This window comes from Ascaphus truei, chromosome 2 (assembly GCF_040206685.1).
Source record: "Ascaphus truei isolate aAscTru1 chromosome 2, aAscTru1.hap1, whole genome shotgun sequence".
NCBI classification, from domain to species: Eukaryota; Metazoa; Chordata; class Amphibia; order Anura; family Ascaphidae; genus Ascaphus; species Ascaphus truei.
The window spans coordinates 292,861,282-292,884,106 of NC_134484.1; the positions used below are offsets into that span (position 1 = coordinate 292,861,282).

At 39.9% G+C, this 22,825-nt stretch overlaps 1 protein-coding gene across 1 annotated transcript in view; it reads right to left on the reverse strand.

Annotated features, from left to right (window-relative positions):
- The window catches only part of LOC142487294 (polycystin-1-like protein 1), a 174,770-nt gene that overhangs the window by 124,041 nt on the left and 27,904 nt on the right, over window positions 1-22,825 (reverse strand). The window contains exon 3 of the mRNA XM_075586349.1: window positions 6,877-7,041. Within this exon, the coding sequence (XP_075442464.1) occupies window positions 6,877-7,041 (165 nt within the window). The remainder of the gene's footprint in view (window positions 1-6,876; window positions 7,042-22,825) is intronic.

Consider the following 22,825-nt stretch of genomic DNA (forward strand, 5'->3'; position numbering starts at 1 on the left):
CCATACTATGTGTATTGTGTTTGCATAATCAACAACACAATATTACGAAATTACTCATTTGTAACACCTGTTGTATTCACATACACACAACTAATTTACATTCGAAGAAGGATTAAATAACCTGTGCAAGAATAACATACCGGTGCCACATGCCTTTGTCCACACAGCAGAGAAGAGAAAGGTGTGCGACCCATATTCATCTGTGTCCTAACAGAAGGTTATTATAAAAAATGTAGTGTTAATATAACATAATTAATATATAAAAGTAGTACTAGGAACATATATGTATTTACTTACCGTACATGAAAAAAAAGTATTTATGACATTCTGGCGTGTCTAGGCACCACTGGCTGTTTGTTCATTTTCAGCTGGTACATTGGTGGGATGCTCCTCTACCAAAGCCTCACCTATGTCTGCTTGTACATTATGTCTGAGTGCCACATTGTGCAAAATGCAACAGGCAATGATAATATCAGAGAGTTTTGTGGCTTATATTGAAGAGCCCCACCAGTTCTGTCGAGACACCTAAATCTTGTTTTGAGAAGGCCAAATGTCCTCTCTATAACGGATCACGTAGATATATGGGCAGCATTGTACCTCTCCTCTGCTTCTGTTTGAGGTTTTAGCACCGGGGTCAACAGCCACGGCCTAATTCCGTATCCTGAGTCACCTATAATCAATGGAGCACAAATAAGGTAACATTAGTGATAACATTCTAAAAAAAAATCATTCCTAAACAAAAATGAAGTTTTTGTTACAACATCCAAATATGTACTCACCCAGCAGCCAACCAGGTCCAAAATGGGCTTCTTCGAAAGCATGGAAGACTGATGAGTTCCTCAGGATAGAGGAATCGTGACTGGAACCAGGGAATTTGGCTACCACATGCATTATCTTCATCGTGGCATCGCATACCACCTGTACATTCAGGGAATGGTAGTGCTTACGGTTGCGGTAAGCATGCTCACTCTGACTAGGCAGAATCAAAGCAACATGGGTGCAATCGATTGCACCCAGCACACATGGTATCCCTGCTATGGTATAAAAGCCATTCCTGACTTCCAGCCACTCTGTCTGCTCATTAGAAAAATGAATATAATTCCTAGCGCGTCTATTGAGTGCATAGAGAAACTGGGTAAAGGCCCGCGAGAAGTTAGATTGCGAGACCCCACCCACTATGCCCACAGTTGTCTGGAATGACGCGGAAGCAAGATAATGTAATGAGCACAGAATTTTAACAAGCCCAGGGACTGCACGACCTCTGGCTGTCAAAAAATCTAAATTTCCCCTTATCTCTTCATAAAGAGATAAGATTGCTGCTGAACTCAAACGATAGCGACTTACTATCTCCTCGTCACTCATCCCATCTAACAGGGTTCTCTCCCTGTACACACGTGGACGAGCCACAACTTCTCTCCTCTGTATTCTCCTCTGATCTCCTGTCCCTCTCCCTGTCCCTCTCCCTGTCCCTGTCGTGTCCGCGTGCCAGTCCCTGTCACTGTCCCTGGCTCTGTCCCTCCCTTGCCCTATGTCATTCTCTTCATCAGCAAGCCACTCGTGCAAAAGAATGTTACGACGTCTCCTAAACATGCGCATCATTTTGAAATCTGTAGCTGTGAATGAGCAGGTAATGGCCGTCCTTTAAATAGCTATGTGATGATGTCAGGTGAGTTGGTAAAGTGCTACGTGTTACATTAACATATTCAAGTACTTTGCTCCCAAGCTGTATCCATTTGATCTAAGAAGTATTATTTCTGTGTATTCAGCAGCCAATCCTGATATTTCACAATGATGTAACGTGAAACTTTGTACAAGCATTCATTGTAAATTATTAGTGTAATGCATGTACCACTTCTGAACGCAACACTCAGTCATGTAATTATGCTAAAACAATGAGATTGACGTAGAAAATGTTTGCTGCAACATGTCTAATTTGCCATGTTAGTGTCACATGTTCACAACAATTAATTCTCGTGTGCATATGCATACATTTATGGCATCAGGATAGTTGCTATTGAATCAGTTTGAAACGTGTAACAATGAGTAACTATTCTAGATGTGTGTATAAGTTAGCATGAAGTGCTTGTAATGCAATGTAAACATGCAATGTGATTGACTGTCCAATAGCGGATGTCATCAAAAAAGGGAGGACACAAAGTACATGTAAACATGAGAAGAAAGATGTACCTGAACGTTTGATGATGCGTTACACATTACAAGCATTATGTAATGTAAAGCAACATGAATATACGATGGATGTGTTAGATGTGTGACATGGGTAACATCATATAATAAATTGTCGCACAGTTCAGTAACATGTTTGATATGATGTGATCTTCTCCTTTAAGAGTTGAGTATAGGGTTTTCCATTGACACATCATCACATGATGAGTAATGTGACTCGCAGCGAGCTGAAACTTGGCCACCATGGAGAGTCCCCTCCGGCATGAGGGTCTGGCAAGTTTCAGCCCACTCGGCCCAACTGAACGGATTATTTTAATATACATTGATATTGGAAAATATATTGTATTTCAAAGCGGGGATAAAAGCCCGCGAAGGTTTCTGACTCTGTTAAATGTAAATGCTCAGGGGGGCGACCCATTGTCTAAAACAGACCCCCTGTTCAAAGGCTCAGCCACTCTGGCTGTATACATTAGGGCGGAGAAACGCAGGGCTTGAGTGGTCTGTAAGTGTTGTAATTCACACTTACAGACAAAGGGTTTCCTGACCAGATCCAGGTCTGGTAGACATGTAGGCGACCTGACTTTGTGTGGGGCTAAAGAAATGAGACCTCCAGGGCCAGAAGTACGCATGTGCCAATTAGCTGGGGGGCATGATCTATCAATGTTCCCACGTTAGAGATTGGGTGCAGATTATTGTTCTCTAATGATCTGCACTCAATGACAAGGTATAGGACTGGAATTACATATAAACCAGTGTCAGTCCTATGCTCAGGGTCTTCAATTTTACCAACAACTTGATGCCTGATTGCTGTATGAATTGCTAATCCTGTTTCCTGATTACTTCATCATCCCAATCCCTAGTAAGTGCTATTTATTGTCTGTTATTTGTACTATCTTGCGTGTTCACCTTCTTTAAGGAATAAACTCTCTTTATTATATCTAAGTCGTGTTCAATTCAACCCAGTTATTTGGTGTATATTATATCCTATCACAAGTTACCTTGTCTGTTATTTGTACTATCTTGCAAAATATATATATATATATTTTGTGAGAAAAAGAGATGACCCCGCATCCATAAGACAAGTTAAGGCAACTAAAAAAACCGACAAGGTAAATCTAAATATAATAATCTGTCGGTGGTGCTATAAGGGCATATAATATTATAAGGGCATATACAATGAATCATTGTAACATCGCCGGAAGAAGAGATCAGTGTATCTCGAAAGCTCGCACAAATAAAAGCATTTCGTTAGCCACAGAACGGTATCATCTATTTATTTTTTGATTATATATATATATATATATATATACAAATACAACTGTATGCTCATCTGCATGTCTTAGGCAGGTCTGCAACCCCGCCTTACCCCATTATCACCCAGCATACAGCACTTCCACTGCAGCAAGGGATTCTGGGAAATGACATGCAAATGAGCACACAGTGTCACTTTTTGCCTCAATAACCATTTTTAACATGGTTCCCTATAGGCTTAAGGGACCGGTATATATATATATATATATATATATATATATATATATATATATAATTTTTATAGCTGTATATTTATATAACTATTATATATTATATATATTATAATTTAAATCGCTTTATATATATATATATATATATATATATATATATATATATTACAACAAGACAAACTGCCTGCAAAACAGACTAAGCAAATAATGAGTACTTAAATTAGTAATATAATAACCACTAGCGGTGCTAGGGACTAGAAATAATGTAACAATGAAAAGAAAAAGAAAAGCGTCCCAACTCGGCACTCAAGTATACTCAGAACAAATATCAAAGAAAATTATGATTTTTTTAACAGCACAAATAATCAAACATAAAATACAAAAAATATTAAAACAAACCCTGATATCCTTCTGTGATAGAATATGTATCAGACAGAGGAAATCCCCTATGAAGATACTGATGGACTCCTAATACCCAAGGCAAGGGAAAAAAGCCTATAAGCACAAAATATATGTAGAACAAGGGGTTAACAATAACCCCTTGAACCTACAAGGCCGGCCTCACCCCTAGTAAATATAAAACCACACAGCAAGCATAGATACTGCACCGACACACTTTATTCGAGCAAATACCCGGTATGTACCTGGCAGATACCTGGAATGCGCCACTCCTAACCTCTGACAAGCCCCGTTGCATTTGCCTTCCCAGCCTGGGTTCATGCCTGGCTGATGGGCGGCTGATCTGTTAAATGATAATGATTAGGATTTAATAGGCTGCAATGCTTCGCGTGTCTACCAGATGGCATAAATTCATGAATTGTAATGCAGTATATATATATATATACTGTGCAGTATTGCAGCCAGCAGGAATAAAATGCTTCAATCCCTGCTTGGAAAATAACTCAATGTACTCGGGCAGAAAACAGTCACAAACCTCAATACACCCGGGTATACCCGAATTCGTGGGACTAGCCAAGCTCGAATAAAGTGTGTCGCCAGTGTAACACATGCACCAAATTGCCTAATATATGCTGATGTCAAATACATATATTATATACATACACCGTAAATGCAGTTGGTATAATCAAGGCAAACCAGGCACCGTACCAAAAAGAGACTGTTAGTAGATCATCCAATTGAGGGGTCCATCCTGACTCCCCTGCGGATGAACCCCTCAATTGGAAGATCTTTACCCTTTGGACATTTTACTATCACAGTGGAATGGATGGTCTCATGGACTATGGTAACTGATGTGAACTGTTAACCATTGTTGATCCCATACTAACAGTCTCTCAGCTTACTCACAGGAAGGTAATGGTGTTCAAGCAGAGGTAACAAAGGGTAGACTGTGAACATCGATAATGCAGAGCAGCACCTTCACTTGGGGAATGCGACCTCAGCAAGAAGAAAGAGTACGCACATAGCACAGATAAGATAATTCAAACAATTTATAAAAAAACTCTTTAAAATGCACACTTACAGTGTTGCCAGTTAAAAACAGCATGTAAGCTACAATTAGCTTCAGTGTGACCACTGGGAGATATGTGCCACCTCTCAATGCACCGATCCCGACGGAAATTTCGGCTGAACCCCATGTGGGTACACTGGAGACGCCACTCCGTCGCCGGTCCTCAGATGTTGACGTCACTTCCGGCTCGGCTGCTGCGGTGGGAACTGGGGCTTCTATCTCCACAGTCACGTCACGTGTTTGTTGGTGTCCCTTTCACTGGTATTACATCAGTTGTCCCGTTTAAATCTTTCCCTTGTTGATTTAGCCTGTCAGCCAATGATTTTTCAGGTCTGTTTTATTTAAGATGCATGTGTATGATTAGTAACTATCCCTTGAGAAAGTCCGCTGAAGCTGACGAAACGCTGTCGGTTGACGTCATCACCCACACGTGACCACGTGACCACGCTGCCACGAGGTGCTGTGTTCTGTACTGAGGGACTCTTTGCTTGTGCTGCATTAGCTTTGATTAGCTGTTAGGGAGCTATTGATTTAACACAGAGGCTGGAGGAAAGCTGAGCACATTGGAGCTGTGTGGAAGTTGGAGCCAGTGTCATTTGACACCAACAAACACAGACTTTTCCTACAAACAGAGTGCCGATGAATGCAAGCCTCAGCAGTGGTATTGTACCTCTTAAAAGCAAAGAAACCCTTACAGTGGCGGCACACTTTATCCACACTTGGCTAGAGCCGCAAGCCGGGAGGTTTCCCAGCTTGCTCATTTCTTTCCCTCGGCGTGTCGTGCGTCATCGATGCGCGGTCACGCTTCATCGGGAGCGTGCGCGCACGGCGTGCGTGCCCAGGGCTCCCTGAAGGGAGCCCTGGTGTCCTGCGATGTGGGGGATTGTGGTGGGGTGCTCCGGGGGACCCGGCGGACCCGGAGAGGGGAGGGGGAAGCCCCGATCGGAGGATCGATCCTCCAAGGCTCCAGCGCGCGCCCGGGACACCTCGGCGCATGCCCGGTATCTGTCGCGGCCGAGACCGGGTAAAGGTTAAAATAAACTCGGCCACGACAGTATGTGATTTTTACCTCTTGTTTTCTTGTAAGTGCGCATTACCATTTTTTACCTTATAATAAATTCTTATTTTTGGTAATGCACTAAGGTTGTGCACTGTTCTCTTTATTTTCTTGCAGATTTCCTTTGGGGAGTGATTCTCCCAGATACAGCTGTCTTCCTTTTGCTTTTTGCCATCATCTGATTCCCCTGCATTTGGATTCATCATTAATTCTGTGCATTCAGGTGTGGACATTTTCTATGTACAGCCTTCAATTTCAGTTTGCGGTGCACTATTTTTCATTAGCGCTGTTTGATTTTTCTTTTATATTTATATATATATATATACACATACACATACATATACACATACACACACACACACACACACACACACACACACACACACACAGTACCCTAAAAGAGAAGAAAGACATGCACCTAAATTGTTAAGCACCATTTGTGATGTACAGTACAACTATCTGAAAGGACAATGCAAATATACTGTATGTAGTACATTGTATGTTAGAGAATAAACATTATAACATGTATTGTCTATAAGGTTAATGTACTAGGTTAGGCTGGTGAATAAACTTATGATTCCTTTTAGATTAAACATCAAAGTTCATGTCAAACCACAGAATATACAGGTTCACAAATCAAGATATTTAAGGTTCGTTATTTGAAAGTGATAATTTCAGTTACTTACATTGCCAGTTACGGAGGTGCCATCAGTGGATTTCAGTCTCTGGTGACCAACAATTGATAGCACCTTCTCTCTTGCATGAACAGTAACTTGTGTAAAAGTTACAAGGTGCTTACTGTTGTGTACTTTCTTTGTGTCTTTTGCCACTGATGTGAGGATTCCTCTTAACTAGGAAACAAAAAGTTCCAGAACATTAAACGTAATAATTTGTGAAACACTTTTAGAACATAATTTCTTAATTAATACAACAATTATTTGCTCTAACTATCTCCACAAGATGTTATACATAACACACAGTACATAACTTTTGGGAGAAGGGGTGTTTTGAGCTAAAAACATTTTTAATAGATTTTCCCTGAATTTTTTTAATTCACTTTAGCAAACTCTCAATAGCAATGTATATAATATACAGTGGCCACAGAACGGTATCGGCTATTCATTTTTGATTATTAAAGCTTGGCTAACACGGTTCCGATACCTCTACATCAAAATATAGAAGATACCACATTGTATCGCACTCAAATGAAGCTAAAGGATTTACTGAAAAACAGACACAACTAGACAGTGATATCATCTCCCTCAGCAAATGCAAAAAGGAGCATCTGATCCCAAAAGGACTTGTCCTCAAAAACCCACTTGCGAACACATACAACACACAATTCTCCCAACAACTGTGCACCAGGAACTCAGAAAGATTAAGGAACCATCTTATTAGCATCTGTTACAGCAACCGGAGAAAGACAAAGGCGACAATAGACAGCATCATGGAGACAGGAGAAATACACGCAGACATTTGGAGAGGACTCCAAACTTTCCATAAAAAATTCCTGAAGGGCCTAATTAGCAACCAGGAAAACCACAAACTGAGCATAAGAAGGAGATACTCTGCAGCAGGCAGCACAACCACAAATAATACAAACATTGACAGTCACCAACAACAGGACTGCACTGTTAACATCTTAGACTATACACCTAATCAAGCAGAGTTCTCTGTATTATCAAAGGGTCTCACATTCTGCCCTACCAAGCCTATGGAAAAGATTGAGCTGTGCAGTGACCTGTAAGAGTTCTTCAGAAGACTGCGTCTTAAGGAGATCTTCCATGACAGACACCACCAAGATCATGCCACCACTGCCGCTGCATATGAGCAGGGGGAAACCTAAATCCAACTGGATCCCACAAACTGGGCACAAGCCCAAACTGGACCTGTACATCGAAAGCTATAGACACAGAGCCAAAACCACCATCCTGGACAAAGTAAGGAAACAAACGTATAATCTGACACTGATCGAGAGGAGAGTCGTAGAATCACTTAATGCCAACCACAACATAACAATCAAACCTGCGGACAAGAGAGGAGCAGTTGTCATAATGAACACCACAGACTACCTGCAGGAAGCACACAGACAACTCTCGGATGCAAAAGTATTACGCCAAACTACAGGAGGACCCAACAAAAAAATACATGAAAACTCAACAAGATCATTAAAACACTCCTGATCCACACAAGAGAATAAATTCTGGACCTGATACCAGCTAACCCAAAACATGGCACATTCTACATGCTCTGGAGCTGGCACACTGAGTGAGAATATTTCTGGCTGGGTTGGAAAGCATTTTAAAACCACTTGTCAGGAACACACACAGCTATATCCAGGACACTTAATGCCATTGGCCCCTTCCAACAGGAACACTACAAGCAACCATGGATGTAGAGTCACTCTACACAAACATCCCCCACACAGGTGGGATTTCAGCCTGCAGATACTTTCTGGAACCGCAGGAGCCACTCACAAAGACAGTGACTAAATGCATTGGATTTATTCTGACCCATAACTACTGTACATTTAGAAATTACACTTACCTCCAGACAATCGGACCGCTATGGGCACTCGGATAGCGCCACAGTATGCCAATCTGTTCTGCGCAAAACAGTAAGAGACAAGCGACAGGGTACTTTTGGTGGTCACATGTAACCCACAACTAGAAGCCCTACGCAAGATCACTAGGGAACTACAACCCATTCTCCAGGAAGGTACAAGACTGCAACAGGTCTTCCCTTAAACACACTTATTATCATAATCTCAAGAAAATTATGGTGAGTAACATATTCAACAGTACAACTGAATGCGGGACAAGACCATGCCAGGATGCAAGATACAAAACCTGCGCAATGCTGCACACCGCGGGCACAATAAAAATACCACACAGGAATCTGGCGTACAAAATCAGTGGAAGGTTCAAATGTTCATCCAGCAATGTCGTGTACCTCATCATGAATAGAAGAATGATAAATTGCTGCACACTATTATGATCAGAACAAAGGGGATACAACTACCGGAGCTCCTGGTTCAGGATTCTCTGTATCAATCCAGGGTATAACGGAGGGAAGAAAATCAGGGCTCCACGGATTTGCTCAATAAACTAATTTATTGCCAATAGACTTGGCAATAAATTAGTTTAATGAGCAAATCCGTGGATCCCTGATTTTCTTCCCTTCGGTGTACCTCATCATTTGCATGAAATGCCCATGGGGCTTCTACTACATAGTTGAGACGGGAAAGGGGCTAAACAAGAGAATGAATCTGTATCGCCACAGCATCACATGCGGAACAAGAGACAGTCCTGTTGGCGAACATTTCTCTGACTCTGGCCACAAGATGAATGATCTCAAGGTGGCCAGATGAATGATCTGAAGGTGGCCTTACTCAAAGGTAATCTTAGAACATCAAAAGAGAGACGTTGCATGAATATAAATTTATACAACTGTTTGGAACACTTAGCGATAGCCTAAATAGAGACCGAAGTTTTATGAGTCACTACTGACATGAGAGAACTCTCTTTCCATGAGTGCGAAAGGCCATGTCCATACATACTGCGCTATATATATATATATATATATATATATATATATATATATATATATATTGAAATTGAAAGACAGCGCCCTTATCAGTGTACACCTTATACCTGCAAAACAGACCTCAAGCTGCAGGATGATGAACCCAGCACAGATGTGTACAATGTTAAAAAATGAACAGGAAACTATCCAAATTGCACTATGTAGAAAAAAGTGAATAGAAATGAATTATATAAAAAATAAATTTAGAAAAAATGGAAAAATAAAAATGAAAATATAAATGAATACAATTATAAAAAATATGATCCCCTGATGAAATCCGCGGAAGTGGAAGAAACGCGTAGAGTCACGTGTTACTGGAAACTACGGAGGGCAACTAGCTCATGCTCAAACATTCGGCACAGACGTCAGATCCTGCATCCTGCCATTCGACTAGTAGGTGATCGAACACAGCCAGAAAAACATCTACCTTCCCCCGCAGTGGAGAGAGGTCCAAACCGGCAGCAGATCCCACAGCAGGGCTGAATTTCAACAGTTACGTCAACATGCAGAGAAAAGAATTCTGATTCCCAGACGTCAGTGTGGTGCATGGGCAGGTCCCATAAATTGCTTGTTTTAAATGGAAAAAGTGTGAGTTGGCAATTGTCTACTTTTAATAATTAAATTCTTTATATTCGAATTACACTAGGATCGGGCGCTTTTTCTTTTTATATATATATATATATATATATATATATATATATATGAACACAGCTGTCTCTTATACATACAAATACTATTTGTAATTCCATCCTTATAGTAGGGACCACATAGTATCTACACAAACTTTTAGTTATGCCACAGCCTCTTACATTTCCACACCAATGATATCCACTCCCACTCCACACACACCTTTTGTAAAGTGCTTTATACACTGTGAGCTCTTTACCAATTTATATTTCCATACACACACACACACACACACACACACACACACACACACACACACACACACACACACACACACACACACACACACACACACACACACACACACACACACACACATTACTCTTAAATCACTAACATTCAGAGACCATTTAACACTTCAAGTCATAAAACGCATATTGCACAGGGGGGACGGATAGACTTCAATCACAGATCACATTCCAGTATGCACTGTTTTAAAGTAAAAACCTTTTTTTGGCTTCATTCATTGTAACATCGCTGAAGAAGAGATCAGTGTATCTCAAAAGCTGGCACAAATAAAAGCATTTTGTTAGACACAGAAAGGTATTGTCAATTCATTATTGATTATTAAAGCTTGGCTAGCATGGTACCGATACCTCTACATACATACATATACATATATAAACTGTAAATATTACTGTATGTTCATTTGCATGTCTTAGACAGGTCTGCAACCCTGTCTTTCCCCATTGTCACCCAGCATACAGCGCTTCCACTGCAGCAAGGGATTCTGGGAAATGACATGCAAATGAGCACCCAGTGCCACCTTTTGTCTCAAGCTCGTATTACACAAGCCAATCCTCAAGCCAATGCATGCTGTTTTAAACACAGCTTTTAGACAGAGGCTTGGATGAGATGCAAAGCCATTAAACCCACTCACAGACATGTTTCAACCTTGATAGGTATCATCAGTGTGAGGTTGGTCTTAATGGCTAAGCAGGTTTGAGACTAGACTAAATAATCACCACTACTATTAAGGTTATGGTGGGTAAAAAAAAAGTGACAAAAACCCTCCACAGTAAAGCATAAAGGCTCTGTAAATATATATATATATAAAGTGTGTGTATGTATATATATATATATATATATATATATATATATATATATATATATACATACACACACTTTTTGTATCCGGGGGTGTGATCCGATAATATCCTTCACTGCATTGTTGCTGCTCTAGATGGTCTCTGTACCGACATGCCTGTTTTATCTACCACTTCGTAAGTAGGATCAGTGCTTGCGTTGTGAGATATCCCAAATATATGTACTTCACCACATTGGCTTCTCTTTCTTTATTTTATTTATATATTTCTTTATATTTAAAGATGGAGCCATTACGCTGCAGGCAAATTAAAAAAAATTGTGTCATGGAAGACTCTTCTGACTTAACTCTTTCTCTCTCTCTCTATGTATATATATATATATATATATATATATATATATATATATATAATCAAAAAATAAATAGATGATACCGTTCTGTGGCTAACGAAATGCTTTTATTTGTGCGAGCTTTCGAGATACACTGATCTCTTCTTCCGGCGATGTTACAATGAATGAAGCAAAAGGTATACTTAAAAACAGTGTCTCTTAGAATTTTATCTGTGCTGTTCCTTCCCCCGGTGTGGATGTGTTTTATGACTGGAGGTGTCAAAAGAGATGTCATCCAGAGATCTGGCACACTTACCGAGAATATTTCTGGCTGGGTGGAGGGCATTCTAAAACCACTTGTCAGGAACACACCCAGCTATATCCAGGATACCACCGACCTGCTAAACAAACTGAATGCCATTGGCCCCCTCCCAACAGGAACACTACTAGCAACCATGGATGTAGAGTCACTAAATACCAACATCCCCCACGAGGATGGGATTTCAGCATGCAGATACTTTCTGGGACCGCAGGAGCCACTCACAGAGACAGTGACTAAATGCATCGAATTTATTCTGACCCATAACTACTGCTGCGGCACAGTTTATTCGAGCATTTGCCCGTTCTGTGCCGCAGCAGTAGCCTGGCGCGCGCCCGAGTGTGACGGGCGCACGCCGAAGCAGCGGAAGAGCGCCCTCCGATCGGGGCGCTCTCCCTACCGCTGCCGGGTCCGCCGGGTCCCCCGGAACCCCCTGCCGCTGTCCCGCGATCGCGGGACACCAGGGCTCCCTCGGGGAGCCCCTGGACACGCGTGCAGCGGGCGCACGCTCCCGATGACGCGTGACCGCGCGTCTATGACGCGCGGCACGCCGAGGGGCGGCCACTAGCAAGCCGGGAGATTTCCCAGCTTGCGGTACCGACCACACTTCAATAAAGTGTGTCGGTAGTGTACTTCACATTTGGAAATGACACATACCTTCAGACAACCGGGACCACTATGGGTACTCGGATGGCGCCACAGTATGCCAATCTGTTCTGCGCAAAACTGGAAAGTGACTCTCTGTCCACCTGTCACTTGAAACCCCTTACATATCTTCGCTACATCGATGACATCCTCCTGATTTGGACCTCTGGCGAACAGGACCTCCTACAGTTCTATGACAACTTCAATACTTTCCACCCGACCATTAACCTCAAACTCACCCATTCCCCGGATGAAGTACATTTCCTTGACACCACCATTACTATAAAGAACAACCAACTACAGACCTCTGTATACCGCAAACCTACAGACAGAGCCAGCTATTTGAGGGACAACAGCTTACACCCGACACACACCAAACATGCAACCATCTACAGTCAAGCCATACGATACAACCGGATATGCTCCGACACAGCAGACAGAGACCAGCTGATTAAAGCCTTGAGATCAGACTTTATAAACCGTGGATATAACCACAGAATTGTAGACCAGCAAATTCACAAAGCCACCAGAATACCAAGAAGTGATCTCCTTGAATACAAACAGAAGGAGAGAAGCGACAGGGTACCTTTGGTGGTCACATATAACCCACACCTAGGAGCCCTACGCAAGATCACCAGGAAACTACAACCCATCCTCCAGGAAGATACAAGACTGCAACAGGTCTTCCCTGAAGCACCCTTATTATCATACAGACAACCCCATAATCTCAAGAATATTATGGTGAGGAGTAAAGTATTCAGCATAATAAAGTATATCAACTGAATGCGGGACAAAACCATGCCAGGACCCAAGATGCAAAACCTGCGCAATGCTCTACACAGCGGACACAATACAAATACCACACAGGAATCGGGAATACAAAATCAGAGGAAGGTTCACCTGTTCTTCCAGCAATGTCGTGTACCTCATCATGTGCATGAAATGCCCAGGGGGCTGCTACTACATAGGTGAGACAGGGCAGGGGCTAAACAAGAGAATGAACCTGCATCGCCACAGCATCACACGCGGTACAAAAGACAGTCCTGTTGGCGAACATTTCTCTGACTCTGGCCATAAGATGAATGATCTGAGGGTTGCCATACTCAAAGGTAATCTTAAAACCCCGAAAGAGAGACGGTTGCATGAATACAAATTTATGCAACTGTTCGGGACACTTAGCAGTGGCCTAAACAGAGATCGAAATTTTATGAGTCATTACTGACAGTAGTGAACTCTCGTCCCATGAGCGCTAAAGGCCATGTCTGTACATACTGTGCTATATGTATGCACACACAGCTGTCTCCACACATACTAATACTCCTTGTTTTTCCATCCCTATACACCAATAGGGACCACTAAGTATCCACACACACTTTAAGTTGTGCTACAAACTCTCACATTTCCACACCCACCCACACCATTTATATCCACTCCCACTCCACACACACCTTGTGTAAAGCCCTGTATATACTATGGGCTCTCCATTCTTTTTTATTCACACTGATACACATACACACTCTTTCTTCACTTGCATTTAGTAACCTTTTGACACCTCCAGTCATAAAACACATCCACACCGGGGGAAGGAACAGCACAGATAACATTCTAAGAGACAATGTTTTTAAGTATACCTTTTGCTTCATTCATTGTAACATCGCCGGAAGAAGAGATCAGTGTACCTCGAAAGCTCGCACAAATAAAAGCATTTCGTTAGCCACAGAACGGTATCATCTATTTATTTTTTGATTATTGAAGCTCGGCTAACACGGTACTGATACCTCTACATGTATGTATGTATGTATGTATATATATATATATATATATATATATATATATATATATATATATATATATATATATATATATATATATATATATATATATATATAAACCATAATACTGAGTTAAGTTATGGTGAGTAAAAATAGTGACAAAAACCCTCCACAGGAAAGCAAATATGCAAATATAACTGTATGCTCATCTGCATGTCTTAGGCAGGTCTGCAACCCCGCCTTTCCCCATTATCACCCAGCATACAGCACTTCCACTGCAGCAAGGGATTCTGGGAAATTACATGCAAATGAGCACACAGTGTCACTTTTTGCCTCAATAACCATTTTTAACATGGTTATTGAGGCAAAAAGTGACACTGTGTGCTCATTTGCATGTCATTTCCCAGAATCCCTTGCTGCAGTGGAAGTGCTGTATGCTGGGTGATAATGGGGAAAGGCGGGGTTGCAGACCTGCCTAAGACATGCAGATGAGCATACAGTTATATTTGCATATTTGCTTTCCTGTGGAGGGTTTTTGTCACTTTTTTTACTCACCATAACTTAACTCAGTATTATGGTTTAGCCTATCCCATAGCCTCTCTTGCATTCCCAGTAAAATCAACCCCACACTGATGAGACCCATCAAGGTCGAAACAGCTGTCTGTGGGTGGTTTTCTGGGTATGCACCTTAACCCTGGCTGTGCTCAAAGCTGTGACCATGCAGCAAGCTTGAGCCTATAGGGAACCATGTTAAAAATGGTTATTGAGGCAAAAAGTGACACTGTGTGCTCATTTGCATGTCATTTCCCAGAATCCCTTGCTGCAGTGGAAGTGCTGTATGCTGGGTGATAATGGGGAAAGGCGGGGTTGCAGACCTGCCTAAGACATGCAGATGAGCATACAGTTGTATTTGTATATATATATATATATATATATATATATATATATATATATATATATAATCAAAAAATAAATAGATGATACCGTTCTGTGGCTAACGAAATGCTTTTATTTGTGCGAGCTTTCGAGATACACTGATCTCTTCTTCCGGCGATGTTACAATGATTCATTGTATATGCCCTTATAATATTATATGCCCTTATAGCACCACCGACAGATTATTATATTTAGATTTACCTTGTCGGTTTTTTTAGTTGCCTTAACTTGTCTTATGGATGCGGGGTCATCTCTTTTTCTCACAAAATATATATATATATATATTTTGCAAGATAGTACAAATAACAGACAAGGTAACTTGTGATAGGATATAATATACACCAAATAACTGGGTTGAATTGAACACGACTTAGATATAATAAAGAGAGTTTATTCCTTAAAGAAGGTGAACACGCAAGATAGTACAAATAACAGACAATAAATAGCACTTACTAGGGATTGGGATGATGAAGTAATCAGGAAACAGGATTAGCAATTCATACAGCAATCAGGCATCAAGTTGTTGGTAAAATTGAAGACCCTGAGCATAGGACTGACACTGGTTTATATGTAATTCCAGTCCTATACCTTGTCATTGAGTGCAGATCATTAGATCTAATGGTATCTTAGCAACCCCTCGATCCAGCTGATAACAAGTAATTGAATAAATATATATGCGCGTATAGTTTTCCATAATTATTTCAGGTTCTCTATAGTTTTTTGACTTAGCTTATTGTATGTTGTCTCATTGTATAGTATTAGACTTGTTTTTCTTCTTAGCTCCGTTAATCATTAGTACGTTATCTACTAGTTCATTTAGTATATATTTATTCAATTACTTGTTATCAGCTGGATCGAGGGATTGCTAAGATACCATTAGGGTATATATACATACCCCTACATCCACTCTTCATCACCCTTTGAAAAAGTCGCCCGTGTGTGACGAAACGCGTCAGGGAGCGTCATTACGCAATACGCACGGACACTACGTCATCACGCATGCGCAGGAACAGGCCGGTTCGAGCGCCAAACAATACAGAGGCCATCCAGCAAGGAGATATTCTCTGGGATTCCTGGGACGTTTCATTGAAGCAATATCCATGCACTCTGGACACCCTGACGGATCACTGCCCTTTCATCTCTGAGAGACTGATGGACTTCTGATTCAAGCACAGCTACCGGATGGTGGTGATATTGTCACTAAATGCTTTTAATTCGTGTACCCTTGTGAGTTCATTTCTTCCCCCTCCGTCCCTTTCTCATCATTAAATTTATGGTTTTATACTATGGGGCGTGCGCTCTCTCCTCTCTCTTTTCTATATATAATATATATATATATATATATATATATATATATATATATATATATATATATATATACATGTAGAGGTATCAGTACCGTGTTAGCCGAGCTTCAATAATCAAAAAATAAATAGATGATACCGTTCTGTGGCTAACGAATATATATATATATATATATATATATATATATATATATATATATATATATATATATACACATATATACAGAGAGAGATTATATATATATATATATATATATATAAATATATATAAATATATATATATATTATAGATATTAATATATATATATATATATAATATAGAGAAACAAAAGGCACAAACCAATATACTGTATAATGCTTGCAATCTAAACAAACAAAAGGAAAACACTATGAATGTCCAGTAATAGGAGGGTGCTGGAAATACCTAAAATAAAGAAAGAGAAGCCAATCTGGTGAAGTACGTATATTTGGGATATCTAACAACGGAAGCACTGATCCTACTTACGAAGTGAGAGATAAAACAGGCCTGTCGGTACAGAGACCATCTTGATCAGCAACAATGCAGTGAAGTATATAATCGAATCACACTCACGGATACAGAGGACGCCGTCTATCTACTGTCATCAAATGTCCTGGACTGTTTGTAATCAGATGAATCTTCTCCTTGGTGAATCGATCTTGCGATACCTGCACGTTGGTTGAAAACAGCTGCTGCTGGTGTGGTGTATACTCTGCCGACACTCCTCAACCAGTGAGGATTAATAAAAAGTTCAAAATGCCTTTAAAAAGGCATATGATGAGAGAGTCCGTTCCCTGCAAGAACTCTGCTATAATATAAATAGATAGCACAATGCCCTACGCATTTCGTCCGAGAGGACTTTGTCAAGGGATATGTTGCATACTGCTTGTCAATCCTTTATAGGTGAAACTAACTCCAGGTTGGTTGATTGGCTCCATTATGCCTAATCAAGATAGGAATGACTTGCAGATGGCAAACATATCTATAGAACAGAAATACCCGGGCGCTCCCTATAAATAGTTAAATGTTGGATAAGGGTATAATAACAACCTTGGTAGTGGGCAAAGTTTCCCTCTGTTTCTTTTCCTCCTGTGACTCTAACGACCCCAAAGGAGGATCTACCCAGGATCCTTCAAAGTAAAGGAGACAAGAGAAGGGGATGGGGGAGCACTGGTGGAATGATAGAGTAGGGTACAGTCTGATTCAGGTGTAAGAGACTCTGAAGTGTTAAAATGGATGTTTTTAAATCTAAAATAGTTTTAAACACTCACACGGCCTTGTGCAAATGCTTGCGCATCAAGGTTATCTTTGCGTCCTCGCTTCTTTTCCTTGTGGATTCGGTCTCCGCCTCTCGCCTGAGCTCTTCCTTTCTTTCTTTTTGGTGTGATGTCACCTTCTTTATCTTGTGGGTTCGGTCTCCGCCTCTCATCTGTGCTTTTCCTCTCCTTTTTCTTATGTGTGGTGTCACCACGGCCAAGTGTGAGTGCACACTTGGAATGGTATCTTTAGTTGTTCTGTCTATCATCCTTGGATGGGGAATTGTGGCAGCCTCTGATGTTGATTTCTCTCTCCCAGAATGATAAAAAATTATAAGCCCAGGGAGTCGAGGCTAAAGTCTTTATTCAAAATAAAAATAATGGTTAACAACAAACACACCGCTTACTCAACTAGTGAGCTGCGGTGTGGAATAAGATTAAAAGCCAGTCTCTAAGGGATGTTTAGCGGGGTTCGTGGTTCTGCAGCAAAACTCTCTCCGCGTCCGGATGGAGCTCTGCACTTCCCGTGTCCTGCTCCCGACGGTGGCCGCAACAGATCAAAATAGCTGGGGGATTTTGAGCAACGCGTTTCGCCCTATGGGCTTCCTCAGGCTCCGTACTTAGATGGCAAACATAACCAGTGCACAATTCAGGAACCATCCTTATGATAAGAGATAATGAAGTAAATATACTGTATCAAAAACATTTGTAAATAGGACTACAGTACATATTTTGACAGCATAAATAATGAGGAACAATTTAACATAGAGATTAAAAAGAACAGAAAATACAATGAGTTGTAATTCAAACTAGGGAAGAAAAGATCCTAGATCTATATCTACATTGAGACCAAGTGGAATAAGTGTTTTTACAGCATGTATCCACTTGGTCTCTAATCTAGAGATAGCATTCACATGGTCACCACCTCTCCAATTAGTAGGCAATGGGTCTATACCCATGAAAATAGTACCTGTGGGATCACAATTGTGAACTTCCATATAATGTTTGTGTAGATGGACGTTCACAGAGGTACACAATTTGGAGACGTTTATAATGTGAAATTATAATAAGGCTTTATTGTGCCTTTTCCTTTTCATCAGGAAATCCATCCAAACACAGGGGGGGGGGGGGAACAAAGCTCCTATTCACTTGGGAGTATTTCTAGTGAAACACTATGCAATAATTCACATCTCCCTTAGTCAAGCATTTCTCGCAGCCCAAAACATATAGCATGAAATAAGCAGATATAAGCAGTCTATTAAGAATAAAAGTCTTATCTGTTTCTTGGATGGAAAATCTTCTCACTTCCTGGTTCAGCTTCAGGTGTAGTAGTTTTCCCTGTGTCTTGAAATCAGCTGTGCTGGGCAGAGCTCAAGACTGGTCAGCTCCAGAGATCTGGGTTTCTTTTGGTCAGTCTCTCCTGGGACTCAAGAACCTCTGCTCTGTCTCTCCAAAGGTCAGCTCTCAGTCAGAGCTAAGGAGAGTCACTTCCTGTCTGAACAGACAGGTTTTTGTAAATAATCTAATCAGGCAGGTGGTATTTAGTAATTAACTACCACACTGCTAGATTAAAGGCACATTACTGAACAGGGATAAGTCCCCTGTTACAGTTTGGATAAATAATGCTGTTGAAAACCTTTCCTAATATTAGTTAGATGCTCTGCAAAGCGTAGTTTTCATTTTTAATTTTCTTGTAGTGCGCCCAATATATAGTGTTTGTTACAGGGGCACTGAACAAGATAAACAGAATTCGAGAATCGCAAGTTATGAATTGATTGATGTCAAATGCATTACCTGTAGACTGAGATGTGAAGATTTATATACTTTTAAGACTATGTAAATTAAGTTTACAGGCTCTACATTTGAGACATTTATAGAATCCTTTAACATCCAAAAAAATTGTATTAGATGTTTTATGTGTATATGATTTTAAACAACTAGGTGCCAATTTGTTTTTTAAAGTATTTGACTTGCTAAATAGAACACGTGGAGTTGGAGGCAGATGAGATTGAGGAATGGGATCTTTAAGAATCAGATGCCAATGTTTTTGTATTACTTTTTTAATATCTGGTGCTAATGGATTATATTGAGTAATAAAAAGGGTATTTACTGTGTAATCACTAACTTTTTTTTTTTATCGGAATTATAGATTAGAAGGTCTTGCCTACTAATATGATCAACTTTTAGATAAGCTTGATCCAAGATATTTTTATTATACTTTTTAGATTCAAATTTATCCAATAGTGTTTTGGCTTGTTCGTTATATACGTTGTTATCAGAGCAGTTCCTCTTTATTCTTCTCAATTCCCCTTGGGGGATATTTTTGAGCCAGGTCTTATAATGATTACTGTTTGCTTCAAAGTAATTTAAGCAGCTGACTGGTTTATGATATGTTTTCGTATATATTTGACCTTCATGGGGGTATATTAATAAATCAAGAAACTCAATGTTAGTAGTGCTATAATTATACTGTATGTGAATTTGAGATTATAATTGTTGTGATTCATGTGTTTAAAAAAAGACATAAGTGTATTGTAATCACCCTCCCAATTGAAGAAAATATTGTCCACAAATCTGGACCAGAGTTCCAGGTTTGCTCCAAACCCATGCTGGGACCAGATGTTTTCATGTTCCCATAATCCCATGAAAAGATTAGCATCGCTAGGAGCAAATCTGGTACCCATTGCAGTACTTTTGATCTGCAAAAATATCTCATCTTCGAACCAAAAAAAGTTGTGCATCAAAGTACATTTTTTAAAGTGATAATGAATTCTATATGTGCTTTCGTTAATGTGCCTTCTAACTCCAAAAAGTGACGTGCAGCATTACACCCGTGATCATGTTCTACAGTATAATAGTGTATAAAAAGGTTTCATCACGTGACCAAAATAAATTGTGGAGTCCAAACTATATCCCTTAATAAATTAATAACATGCATTGTGTCTTTCAAGTAAGATTTGAGTTTTTTTACTAACTTTTGTAAATACAAATCTATGAATGATGATAAATTTGATGTAATGGATTGGACCCCAGAAATTATAGGTCTACAAGGGGGATGTATGGGGTCTTTATGATCACAATACACTTATGTCTTTTTATACATCCATGAAGGTCAAATATATACAAAAACATATCATAAACCAGTCAGCTGCTTAAATTACATCGAAGCAAACAGTAATCATTATAAAACCTGGCTCGAAAATATCCCCCAAGGGGAATTGAGAAGAAAAAGAGGAACTGCTCTGATAACAACGTATATAAAGAACAAGCCAAAACACTATTGGATAAATTTGAATCTAAAAAGTATAATAAAAATATCTTGGATCAAGATTATCTAAAAGTTGATCATATTAGTAGGCAAGACCTTCTAATCTATAATTCCGATAAAAAAAAAAGTTAGTGATTACACTGTAAATACCCTTTTTATTACTCAATATAACCCATTAGCACCAGATATTAAAAAAGTAATAAAAAAACATTGGCATCTAATTCTTAAAGATCCCATTCCTCAATCTCATCTGCCTCCAACTCCACGTGTTCTATTTAGCAAGTCAAATACTTTAAAAAACAAATTGGCACCTAGTTGTTTAAAATCATATACACATAAAACATCTAATACAACATTTTTGGATGTTAAAGGATTCTATAAATGTCTCAAATGTAGAGCCTGTAAACTTAATTTACATAGTCTTAAAAGTATATAAAGCTTCACTTCTCAGTCTACAGGAACTGCATTTGACATCAATCAATTCATAACTTGCGATTCTTTGAATTCTGTTTATCTTGTTCAGTGCCCCTGTAACAAACACTATATATTGGGCGCACTACAAGAAAATTAAAACTACGCTTTGCAGAGCATCTAACTAATATTAGGAAAGGTTTTCAACAGCATTATTTATCCAAACATTATATGGAAGTTCACAATTACAGGTACTATTTTCATGGGTATAGACCTATTGCCTACTAAGTGGAGAGGTGGTGACCATGTGAATGCTATCACTAGATTAGAGACCAAATGGATACAAAAATAATGCTGTAAAAACGCTTATTCCACTTGGTCTCAATGTAGATATAGATCTAGGATCATTTCTTCCCTAGTTTGAATTACAGTTCAGGAATGGAAATACCTGGGCGCTACCTAGGAATAGGGTAAGTATGGTATCAAAAAACCTTGATGGTAGACAAGGTTTTCCCTCTGGTTCTTGTCCTCCTGTGACTCTAACCCCAATGGAGGATCAACCCAGGATCCTCTGAGGGTGATACAACACGCAAGAAAAAGGTGAGGTACAAAGAAGACAAGGGACACCAGATCGAGAGAAAAAGGGCCCTGACGAGAAGTGGAGACTGAATCCACAAGAAAAAGAACCAAGGACGCAAAAGATACCTTGATGCGCAAGCATTCGCACAAGGCCGTGTGAGTGTTTAAATTATTTTAGTTTCACACCATCCATTTTTCAGTGTTCTACACACCTGAATAAGATATCACTCGACTTTATTACTCCACCAGTGCTCCCCCTTCCCCTTCTTTCTTTTTGAATTACAGTTCATTGTATTTTCTGCTCTTTTTAATCTCTATGTTAAATTGTTCCCCATTATTTATGCTGTCAAAATATGTAGTCCTATTTACAAATGTTTTTGATACAGTATATTTACTTCATTGTCTCTTATCATAAGGATGGTTCCTGAATTGTGCACTGGTTATGTTTGCCATCTGCAAGTCATTCCTATCTTGATTAAG